Source organism: Psammomys obesus, unplaced genomic scaffold, assembly GCF_907164565.1.
Source record: "Psammomys obesus unplaced genomic scaffold, mPsaObe1.curated_primary_1811, whole genome shotgun sequence".
NCBI classification, from domain to species: domain Eukaryota; kingdom Metazoa; phylum Chordata; class Mammalia; order Rodentia; family Muridae; genus Psammomys; species Psammomys obesus.
Window position 1 is genome coordinate 7,853,348 of NW_026596109.1, and position 12,193 is coordinate 7,865,540.

The 12,193-nt window shown below is 42.7% G+C and overlaps 1 protein-coding gene across 1 annotated transcript in view; it reads left to right on the forward strand.

Annotated features, from left to right (window-relative positions):
* Fyb2 (FYN binding protein 2) overlaps positions 1-12,193 on the forward strand; it is a 103,586-nt gene that overhangs the window by 72,013 nt on the left and 19,380 nt on the right. Inside the window, exons 6-9 of the mRNA XM_055628906.1 lie at positions 3,064-3,098; positions 4,994-5,025; positions 5,893-5,989; positions 7,084-7,243. Coding sequence (XP_055484881.1) covers positions 3,064-3,098; positions 4,994-5,025; positions 5,893-5,989; positions 7,084-7,243 — 324 coding nt within the window. The remainder of the gene's footprint in view (positions 1-3,063; positions 3,099-4,993; positions 5,026-5,892; positions 5,990-7,083; positions 7,244-12,193) is intronic.

The following is a 12,193-nucleotide window of genomic DNA, read 5'->3' on the forward strand; positions in this document are numbered from 1 at the left end:
ACACACACACACACACACACACACACACACACACACACACACACACACCTTAGTTCTTCCCAAGTGGCATATAGGCTTAAGGCAGTTCTATAAAAATCTCAGCAAGGTACTTTGTAGCTATAGAAAAGATTATTCTCAGGTGCATATGGAAATGCAGAGGGAGTGCATTTCAACAGCTGCAGACAATTTTGAGAAAGAAAACATAGGAAGGATCAGTCACCCGACTCTAAGACTGATGACTACAGGAATCAAGATCACGTGTCAAATCACGTGTCTTTGGCGTGTAAAGGAATGGAACTGAGAAACCGGAAACAGGCAGCTGTACGCCATGAAACAATCATTTACAAAGATGTTGTAAAAACAGCGCAACGTAGGTAGCCTTTTAACAAAGTGGTGGAGTTTGTAAGTATCTATAGATAAAAAAAAATAATAATAATAATGGCAAACAGGAGCATAATTCTCACACCTTTGTAAAATGTAATTTAAATAATGTTTCTCTCAAAAGTGAAGAATCCAATTTTGGTTCCACTGCTCTTCCTTCCTCTCCCACCTCTCCTCTGCTCTCCTTTCTCTCTCTCTCTTTCTGTGTCTCTCCTCCTCTTTGCCCCTCTTTCTGGGCCCTGTCCTCTCCCCTCCCTTTCCCCTCCCACTTCTAATAAATCTGCATTTTTATATACATATTTATGTATATAGAGAGGGGGAATCAAATTTCTTTTTTTTTTTTTTTAAAGGGAGTCGGCTAAGACAGGGAGAAGTCAGGGAGGGGAAGATATAGAAGATACTATCTGTTTTCCTTTCAGCGAGTCTATCCCTTGAAACAAAGCCAGCAGCTTGCCCACCTTACAGAGCTCAGTCTTGGGTCACAGGATTCAGGTTGTTCTGGAAACTACATAGTTATCCACAGAGATCATCAAGACCAGTGCCTCCCGGGTGCCAGGGAACTCTTGAGTCATCTTGGGAGCCTCGGGGCCACCTTCAGAGCATGAAGTTCTAAGCTAGAAAGTTGGTCCTCTTGAGTGGCTCTGGGCAAGCATCTTTACTTCCATGAGTGTCGATTTCCATATTGGTCAAGTGTGAATATCAAAAGGAAATGTATTGCCTACATCATATAGGTATTTTTATTATTGAATTCTTTAATATTAGCGACAATCATCTTGCCTCCTGATGTAAAACAGGCACTTGTCTAAGATCACATGGGAAGTAGTACATGGAGAAGGGGCTAGTCTCCAGGCCACAAACCTCTGCAGTTGGACAGTGGCTGAGGAAACTCTTCTGGGGTTTTCCCTTTTTTGACCACCCTGGTAAAGCCAAGTCAGAGGAGGCAAGACACAGACCTCTGCACAGGAAAACTCCAAAGCTGTGGGTCAAGTCTTGTTACCATCCAAGTCCCTTGCTGATCCTTTCGGAGCCCCCCCCCCCCCCCCCCTCTTCTTTTATCCTTGAGATTAAAATCACTTCTCCCTGCATTTTCCTCCCTCCAAGCCCTCCCTTCCTGCTCTTTCCAAGCCCTGTATTCTTACCTTGGAGTAAGTCTGGATCCCAAAGCCTCCAAGCTTAATAAACATTGACACTGGGGTACGATCTTTGCCTACTCGCAGGAGCAAGCATTCGCAGGGTGCCTGCAAGCCCCAGTTGTTTCGCTTCTAAGACATATCATGCACTGATGTTCTCCGCAGGGACTAAGGGGAAGCAAGAGCACAGACACATATACGGAAGAGAGGATTGTCCTTTTTAAAAGGTGGAAATGAATCAATACTTAGAGAGGGCAAAATTTATCGCGTAAGCACATCTTAATCTTTCTGCATTGATTTTGTTCTGTGTGTATGAGTGCTTTCCTTACATGGATGTCTGTGTACCATGTGTGTGCCTGATGCCCAAGGAGTTCAGAAGAGGGTGTCAGATTCCCTGGAACTGGACATACAGGTGGTTCTGAGCCACCATGTGGGTGCTGGGACTCGAACATAGGTCTTCCGCAAGAGCAACAAGTGTTTTACGTGCTAAGCCATCTCCAGCCCCATAAACAGATTTATTATTTTTAAAGGGTGGCTTTCAAACAAAATATTAGGACAAGGGGCATAACCTATCTTCCTCAATAGTCACTAAAGATGAACATCTGCAGTTACCTATGCAGAGCTACATTATTTGCCATGTATGTCGAATTTTAGATACAAGTCTTAGGGAAAATTGGGATTGCATTTATTTTGCCAGTGTATTATATGTTTACATTAAGAGCTGGGCAATGGGCCATTTTTTGATCAGTTTCAGGACAACAGCAGAAGTGAATCAGAAGACCTGCCTGTACCACACTTCCATCCATAATCTAAAACTTGCATAGATGTTTGCTAAGCAGAAGGAATTTTCTGGAAAATCTGACACTTTTCATACAGTGTCCAGGGTCCAGTGTCTTGTAGGCAGCATTTCTCGTCACTGATGGGCCAGCTTCATAGATGAGCGGGCAGAGGCTCATGGGAGTGCATTTGGATCCCCCCCCAAGAGGAAAACAGGAGGACTCAACTCTGAAGCTAATTCTTGCCACTGCTTCTATTTTTTTTTTAAATAATTAGGCAATTCATGACTTTATTATATAACACTCCCAGAGCGGTGAGGAAAGTCGGAAGACCTTCACGCCCTCCCCGGCTCCTTTTTCAAGCTGTGTTTAGGAAACAAAGCACTTGAGGCAAGACCTGGCATGTATCTGCTGAATTGGACTCAGGTTCCTGTTAGTCCATCTCTCCCACCCCACACTTTTCATAATTGTCTTCTAATTGCTGTCACTGACTTTCAATGCTTTCTTTGAAGCAGGATGTAGGTACCTATTTACTAAACCAAGAAACTTGAGACATAGTTTCTTATGCTTTTGCTGGCTATAAATTCCACCCTGGAAATCTCCACAGAACTCAGACCTTGAATCGTAGAATTTTCCTACCCAGGCAAAGCAGGTCACAGCTCCATGCTCTGAAGGGTGAGAGAGCAGGCCTCTTTAATCCTGTGAATTGTGTTAATCCCGAATATCATAAGAGATGAGTAGATAAACTGACTTGAAATATCTTTTGTTTATTTCAGCCACTTACGAAATTGAAATTGAAGAACTCCAAAAGGTACTCCTTCCCGTGTCCTTACTAATGTGTGACTGAGAATAACACTCCGCGCCCCAGACGTACTAGAGTACTCCCCAGCAAGGTGAAAGCTCCCTATCTGCAGCAGGTTTTTCCAGGCTCAAGAGGTCAGGACTCTTGAGCCCTGAGCCTTTCAGGTAGAATTAGGTGTGTACTGAGATGGGGCAGCCATGGTCTGAATTGATTCCTGGACCCTCCTCTCCTGTGGTCTGGGCCAACTGGCCTTTAATAACTATCTCCTTCAGAGATAACTGTCCTTAAGGACAGTCCAAATTTATATAATTTATGCTTTCAAGAGAACAACCAGAACCTGGAAGGCATATTTCCTGGGTCCTGCTGCTGGAGTTAAGTGCGAACTTGGAGGTGATATAGCAATTCAGTTGGGTCCCTCAGTAGAATTGCTACTGGCCTTCGTCGTAGCTCCTCGCTATGACCTTAAATATTGGTCAACATCCTCACCTATAAAATGGGGAGAACAGAATACCCAGATCTGGAGTCCTTGTGAAGGTATGATGTGGTATGTTGAAAAGTACCTGAGACTCAGCACTCGGCTCTCTGAACCACCGTTCTTCTGTAAATGGAGTTTTCCACATGGGGACAGGAAGTGTGTTTTATCTCCATGCTTGCCATAGTAGATGTTAAGTAAAATGAGGAGACCAGGATTTACTTCTTCAAATTGCAAAGAACAGTAAATTACATGAGCTTTCAGTACAGTGTCTGACACATAGTAGGCACTTCCTGAACACTTTTGTGGGGTTGGTGAAAGGTCTATTCCACCTTCAGTGGGCACATTTTTAAGCTGGGTGAGCAAAGTCCAATTTCATCTTTTATGATGACTTGCCTGTAGGGCTGGGTGAGCACAGTTTCTGTTCTGACAAGCTGCTCCCGGATCCTTGCAGAAGGGCTAGTTGACTCCCATCAGAGTCCCTAGCTGTTTTCTGTGGTTGTCCCCTTTTCTGGAAATTACCTTGTCTGCCTCCCGTTGGCGTGCTGGTTTCTAGCAGTGAGTTCTTTATTTGACCGGGAATGACGACATAGCAACATTCAATTCCCCAAGATTACCCTGGGAGTCAGTACCCCTGCTCCCAAATATAAATGATGCCTTGAGAGCTCAGAGCTGTTAAATAGCCAGTAATTAACATAGCAGAGATACAAACAGAAAGGTCTGTGTGACTTGGTTTCTGGTGCTGACTTGCTAGTGTTCTTCATAGAATGACGAGTCCCTGAATGAAGGCCTACAGGGCTCTCCTCCGAGCACTGTCCGGGAACTGCTATGCTTGGCCTCACAGGCAGCCTTTCAGACTCTTATTTTCTGTTTTCTTCGGGGTTCTTGGCTAGAATCCAAACAATTAATGACATCAGAGGTGGAAGTGTGTGAGTAAGGGGAATGGGATTTTGTTATGTTGTGATCACTGGGACATAATCTTAACGAAACTCAGTCTCTGCCATGTAAGACTGGGGTTTTGATCAAAGAGCATGTAGTTGGGGCGCAGTACAAGCAAGACTCAGACACTGACCTACGTCAGTTTTGGCAAGCAAAACTGCCCAAATGCCACATGTTGTGCCTTTCTGGGGTCTAGAAGCTCTTCTCCTTCAGACGCATGCCTGGAAAGGGAATGCAGTTTGCAGAGAAAACTGTCCAAGTCATATTATATGCTGTAACTTACACTCAGTGGCGGAAATGTTGGTTTCTCTTCTGCTTGAGCTTCAGTCTCACACGCAAGAGAGGTTCATGGAACTTTCTGCGGCCATTGTCTGCTTTCACCATGTCCTTCACCTCCCATTTGATCAGGCCTCCTGATGGCTGATCTCTAATCAACAACAGAGCCTGCTTTGGGTAAACTCACAGAACTGATTGTTTCTGTCTTCATTTTCAGCCTTGGAGAGCTTTAGTTCATCCAGAACTGAGGTAAGTTTTATCTGTAAAATGAAAGCATAGTCTAGCCACTCATGACTCATGACTGAACTCATTTTCTTGCTGTGGTCTGGCCATGTTCCCAGTACATTATCTGGTTCTGTTCCCTGGCACCTTGTAAGGTAACTGGTGTAGAGCAGGTTCTCAGCGACCCTGTCTGGCCTTTCTTGCTCTTGTCATCCCGGCCCATACTGGACTCATGCAGTGAACTCTAGCTGACAAAGCAAAGAGGAGTCACTGAAGATAGATCCATAGACAACACATGGTAATCCAAAACAGGTGGACAGAATGTTGGGAGTTGGGAGACAACATGACTGCCTGAGAGGATCAGTGGAGGACTCTCCAGACTTAGAAAAAAAAAAAAAAAGATCTTGGATTTGAACTCTGACCATGGGACACAGGCTTGGCCTTCCAGGGGGATTGTCTTCAGCCCAGACAGTAGAGTTCTTAGATTTGTTAGCAATGTAAGATGGCAAATAGCATGTTTGGAAAAACGAGTAGCTAATAAAAAGGGAGAAGTATTCAAATAAGCTGGTGGCTTGGAGGAAATTGTGAAAATCTACATCCAAACAGAAGTAGAGGGAGGGACAAATGGAAATGGAATTTGGAAAGGAAGAAAACTGGCACCACAAGAGGACATAGATTGTGTCCTACAGGAACTAGAGAAGCAAAAGCTGTAAGCACGAACTGACACTCACGCTGGTTGGAATAGGCACAAGCTCATGCAGGCTGGTTCATCTGGTCCTAGTTCCTCATCTTAAAGCATTAACTGTCCCCAGTCATCTCATTCAGACTGGGCCACATCTACCATCTTCATTCAAGAACTCCCTTTTCCTTGATATCTTCATCTTTCATTCCTAGACCCAAAGACGAAGAAAACAACATGAAGGAAAAAGAGCCGTGTGAATTCGAACCTCAGAAGCCAGGGAAGGACTCACACTCTCACCATCCTCCCAAGGTATGTGTGTCCGAGGGCTCCTGATGTGATTCAGACATGAGGTCTTCCTCCAGTATGTATCGGATCAGCATAGTGCACTGCTTTTCTTGTCAAAACTAAGAAATGAAATCCAAATTCCTTGGTTTGTATATGAGATGATTCACAATTCAGCCACATCCCATCTTGTCTTTTAGTCTCACCTCCAGTCTTCCTTACCCATTTCTTCCCCCTTGTCCTTTCGCTTAGCTCTCATCACAGCTTCTGCACTCCCCCTTCCGTACTATTGCATCGCTGACACGTCTCCAAATAGCCCATATTTTTGCTCATTCTTATTTAATCTGCCAGATATTCCGTTTTTCATCCATCTCCCACCTATATTTTTAAAGGTAGAGTTTGATGAATTCTGCTTTTGGAAGATTTCCCAAACTCAATCAATCTCCCAGTGATTGGGATAAATCTCTCTATCCTCTTGTTTCCATGGCTGTGAACACTTTCATAAGTAATATCTTATTACCCATAATTCCTTGGGAGTGTGCCCTGTGAGCAGTGTCTGAGATGCCCAGTCAACCACCTGGACTACTCCCAGAGCTTTTCATGTTATCTTACATTCAGCACAGGTCTCATGGATCAGAAAATGCAGACTTGAGGAATACAAGGCAGTGGCTAGGAAGACAAATGTGAGGGATACTGGAGGAAAGGAAGAATACCCAGAAGCCGCCTAAGTGATGAGAACAGAGATGTAGAGTTAGCTATTCCCTTGGTAGCTTACTGATAGTGTGGCCCCTCCTCAGTTATTTGACCTGCCTAGATTCTTTATCAAAAGGACTAATGATATATATATTTTTTTCTCACGGGATGCCATGATGATGGAGATGGAATGAAGAGCCTGATGTAGAGCAGGTACTCCCATGGGCCGGCCTCTGTGGGACTCATTAGCTATTCAGAAATAAGTAAAGGGCATGGTGTGTAGTCTGGTCAGATGTGGGGTCTAGTAAGGCAACACTCAACAGCCAGTAATCATTAAGAATCGTTCTCACTAAAGAGCACATTCTGAAAACCAGAATGCATGAGCAAGGACCTGACTTGGTAATCAGCCCCTGTTGCAATGTTTTCAGGTAGTCACCTATGAAGAGACTCTAGAAAAAGCCCAGGGAACTGGAGCCCACGAGGACAGACAGAGTGTGTCAGCTGGAAACCAGGAAGCCGTGACTGACATTACTCAGAACAGGCTCTTCTCCAGGGACATGACACTGACTAGGCAGTCCCAAGAGAAGGGTAAGCTGCATTTCCTCTGTACTCTCTTCACCACTAAACTGTTCGAAAGGGAAGGATGGCCAAGCTCATAATTTACTTACAGATATATTATGGACATTTATTATGTACCTAGTAACTCACCTGGAAGGGCTGTCTCCCCAGAACACTGAAAAGATCACCAGATTTAGAGACAATGGGCTTGAGTTCAAGCCTACACATGTGAAATTAATAGTTGTGTGGTTACTTTTTATTCCAGTAGTTCAATTTCTCCATTAAAAAATGAATCTGGACATGGACCTCAGGAGTGTAATGAGAACCAGCATGACCTGTGACAATCTTGTTCTTACCTTGTCTACCTACTCACCCCTACTGTCACCATTGACAAGCTGATACGTCACACAGCATCACTAATGACCATTTCCACTACATCTTCTTCCTTCATGTTAGTCAAACCCTTGATACAAACAACAATAATTAAATCATACTTCGTTAAACCACTTACTTAAAGGAGGCTCACTTGGCAGAAATTCTAGGCCATAGCCAAGCCAGGGACACAGATAATTCCACAAGTACAAAGTATCCTGAGTTCTCTGAGGCAACTCTGTTTTTCAGGTAAAGTCCATTCCTATCAAGTCAAACTGGCAGCAAGCAGTGAGAGATACAACCTATTCTCCATAAGCCCCGAAGTATATTTTTGGTAAATTTTTGTCTTTCCAAAGATAAAAAGACATGACTCTTATGCTGGCTTTTACTGGGTCACATGCCATCACCAATTAAAAAACAATGATGCTCTGATGTAACCCAGCTATATCATATTCCCATTGAGCTAGGAGTGGGTAGAGTAATTTATACCAGACAACATTCTTAGTTACTTAATTCATTTTCTATTATTGTGAAGAGACACCATGACCAAGACAACATATAGAAGAGAGAGTTATAGGGGCCCTACAGTTCCAGAGGGTTAGAGTTCATGACCATCATGGCAGAAAACATGGCAGCAGACAGGCAGGTATGGTGCTGGATCAGTAGCTGACAGTTCATGTCTCACCCACAAGCATAAGGCTTGTGAGAAAGAGCCCACCCCAGAGACACACTTCTTCCAACAAGGCCACACCTTCTAATCCTTCTCAAATAGTTCTACTACCTGGGAACCAAGTACTCAAACATATGCTGTCTATATCTGTGACAGAAATATGTATTTAATTTACAAAAATATGAAAATTGCTTGTGCTGTAACTTTTCATAATAGTCTTAGACTAGAAATTGTCCAAATGAAGAGTAGAATGGAGGAGTTGGTATGACAGGATCCTGAAATCTCAGCACTGGGGGGACAGAGGTAGGAAGATGACAGGTTTGAAGCAGCTTGACTACATAGTAAGGTTGTGCCTTTTTTTTCTGATTTACTTTTTTATTTTATGTGCATTGGTGTTCTGTATGCATGTATGTCTGCTGGGTTCCCTGGAACTGGAGCTATAAACAGTCTGTGAGCTGCCGTGTGGGTCCTGGGAATTGAACCTGGATCTTCTGGAGGAGCAAGCAGACAGTGCTCCCAACTGCTGAGCCATCTCTCCAGCACCAGGACTGTGTCTCCTGAGGGAAAATGCAACCACAACAGAAAAATACAGTAGATAAATACATCACATCCTATTCACACACTAGAAGAGAAAACGTAGCCAAAGTAATGGACATATTACAACGATCTACAACAGCCTGGAAGAAGTTGTCAACATAATGCTGAACGAAGAGTGTAGCACCAAGGAGAACAAACTGCATTCCTGCATTAATACACAGGTCACAAGTAGGCAGACAGTACCCAATAGATTGGGAGTCAGACCATCTGCTACCCAGTGTTAAATGATACTGCCGCTGCTGGCTCTCAATCTGTGTCCATGAAGATGTTCACTTTGAGGCAACCCTTGGCCTGTAGTTCTGTGATGTGTTTTCCTATGTATCATGCTGTCATTAAACCTTAACACAGGACTTGAGAGGCAGTTCAGTTGCAGGGTCCTTGCCTAACATGTAAAGACTCCATGTTTGATTCACAACACTACAGGAAAAAAGCCAACAAACAAACAAAAGTATAAAAGTAAAAATTAGAAAAATGTTTTAAAAGCACAAACATAACACATACAAATATACAAATAACACATACAAATAACAAAGCAAAGAAACCTTGGTTAATCAAAAAGAAAGAGTTAAAAAGCAGAAAAAATTGTAAAATATAAGACAGTTGACACAAACATTTTAAAATATCAGTAAAGTTCTGCATGCTCAGCTTTCTAGTTTTAATATGCATTGGGATTGTTCAAAATTCAAGTGTGGGGATGTAGCAGTAAAAGAAACAGTAAAAACAAACAAACAAACAAACAAACAAAAAAACCTCTTTTCTTTATGCACAAAGGACTAAAGATCCTAGCTTTCATTCTGCACAAAAACCAACTCAAAAATGAATCAAAGATCTTAGTGTCACAATTAAAACCCTGAAGACATGAGAAGAAAACATGGGAAAACCTTAAAAATATAAATATAAGAAACAAGTTATACAAAATAATTGCAAGAACTGATGGGTGAAACTGTACAGATTTAAAAGCTTCTGACAGTGAAGGAAACAGCAGAATACACAGCATACAGAATGAGGAGAAATCTTTGCCAGCTATAATAGACTATTAATATCAAGAATGTGTATAGGTTTAAAATTCAACATGAAAAGGCCAATAATCCAACCAATAAATGGCACATGAACACAACTGGCACTGCTCAAAAGAAGCATAAAAATATTACATGTTAAAACATTCAAGATCCTCAACCATCAAAGAAATGTAAATCAAAACTATCGTGAGGTTCCATTTTACCCAATCAGAACAGCTAGCACAACTAAACAAACTGTAGAGAGATGTTTCACTGCTGGTGGAAATGTGAATTAGGGGAGCTCCTATGGAAATTGATACGGCAGAACCCCTCAAAAGCCTAAAATGGAACAGCCCAGGATAGAGTTATATCTGGCTGTATCCAGAAGGGGGTCTAAATGGGCACATCCCTGTTTTATCAGAGCACAGCTCAAAACAACCAAATCATAGTCACCGTCAACAGATGAATGGCTAAAGAAAATGGGACAGACAGACGGACACACACATATAAACACATACACACACACACACACACACGGGAGAGGGAAGAGTAAGTGAGTGAGTGAGTGTTATGTTTTAAAGAAGAATGAGGAGTCTGGGGAGAGAGGGAAATGGTTCCATTAGTCAATATCTTGCCTTGGTACGCATGAGAACTTGCGTTTGAACACTGTAACCTATGTTTAAAGAAGTCAACAGAAATGACAAAAACAGGGAATGTGGTATGCTTTGTAATTCCAGCACTGGAGAGACAGGGGCAGGTAAAATCTTGGGGGTTCACCAGCCAGCTCAGTGAGCTCCAGGCCAGCGAGAACACCTGTCTCGAGAAACAACACCCAAATATGACTGCTGGCTTCCACAGACACAGCCACTAACACAAGAACAAAACTATCATTTGCGGGAAATGGATAGAACCGGAGAGGGACTGAGAAAATCAAATGTACAAAAATACCACAATAAAGGGCGTTCTTTTGTACAATTAATATACAGTAATAAAGACTCCCTGTCCCCATGGGGCTTGCTTTCTGATCAAATGAGGCAGACAGCACATAAATAATAAAATATTCTTACGTGACATGGTGGCAAATTGTATAAAAAGGGAAAGACAGTTACAGAGGCCATGGATGTTGGAACCTGAATGTGCCTGTGGATGACCGCAACACCTTAAGTATATACAGACAGGAGAGCTAATCCTGCATTGTCAACTGAACTGCATTTTCAGTCGCACAGGAGACACGCTTCAGGGCATGTCTACGAAGGAATTTCCTGAGAGATTTAGCAGGAGAGGCTAATCTCACCATCCCACATTCTAGGGTTCTGGACTGAATAAAAACAGAAAAAAAGAGAAAGCAAACTGGGCAACAGCATCCATCTCTCTCTGCTACCTGGTTGCAGATGTAGTGTGAAGAGCCACTGAATGTCCCTACTGCTATTGCTTTCCTGCCATGATGGGCTGTAGACCAGATGAAACTCAGCATTCCTTAAGTTGCATGTGTCGGGTGTTTTGTCCTAGCAATAAAAATAGCAGAGGCTTGTGTGTCTCTGATATAAGAATATTCTAAGGAGAAGGGAAAAGGGAGCAAACAGTTCCAGGCTAGAGCTGATCACAGGTGTTGGTGGAGGTAGCAAGGTCCCTGTAACTAGAACAGAGAAGAGAGAAGGGAAGAATAAGACAAGCAAAGGGTTTTATAAATCGCCACGAGAGCTTTGGCTTTTGCTCTCAGTAGGACTTTTTAAGCCAGAGAGCGCTTCCAGCACAAATTAAAAGTCATGATCAGAGTTGATTTTAAAGAACCACCTTGCTGAGAATAGGACATAGGCTCAGTCAATCTGTTACTATTGTAGTGATTTAGGTGAGAGGTTGGTGAGGGTTCTGTGGTAGAATTATGCCTGCATTTATGGTAAAGTCTTGTTAGACAAATGTTGACTCTAAAGGAGTAGCAATTTCTTAAAAAGAAATCATGAGAATAGTTTGAAATCCAATATGCCTAGGACAACCAAATGGAAATGCCATGAAAGATTATGGCGGATCTGGAACTGACTGATGTGTCCTTTGAAGGCATACATCTGTGAATTATATTCCTAAGATGATTCCACAATGCATTTCCTAAACCAATAAGAAAAATTAAGAAAAGCAAAGAAAGGGAGTTGGAGATGGCTCAGTGGTTAAAAGCACTTGGTCTTTCAGAGGATCTGGGTTTGGTTACCCAGCGCCCACATGGTGGAGCCATAACTGCAGCTCCAGGGGATCCAACACCCTCTCCTGGCCTCTGCAGGCACCTGGTACATATGCAATATACCCACATACATGCGGGCAAAAAACTTATACCCAGAAAGTAGAATAAAT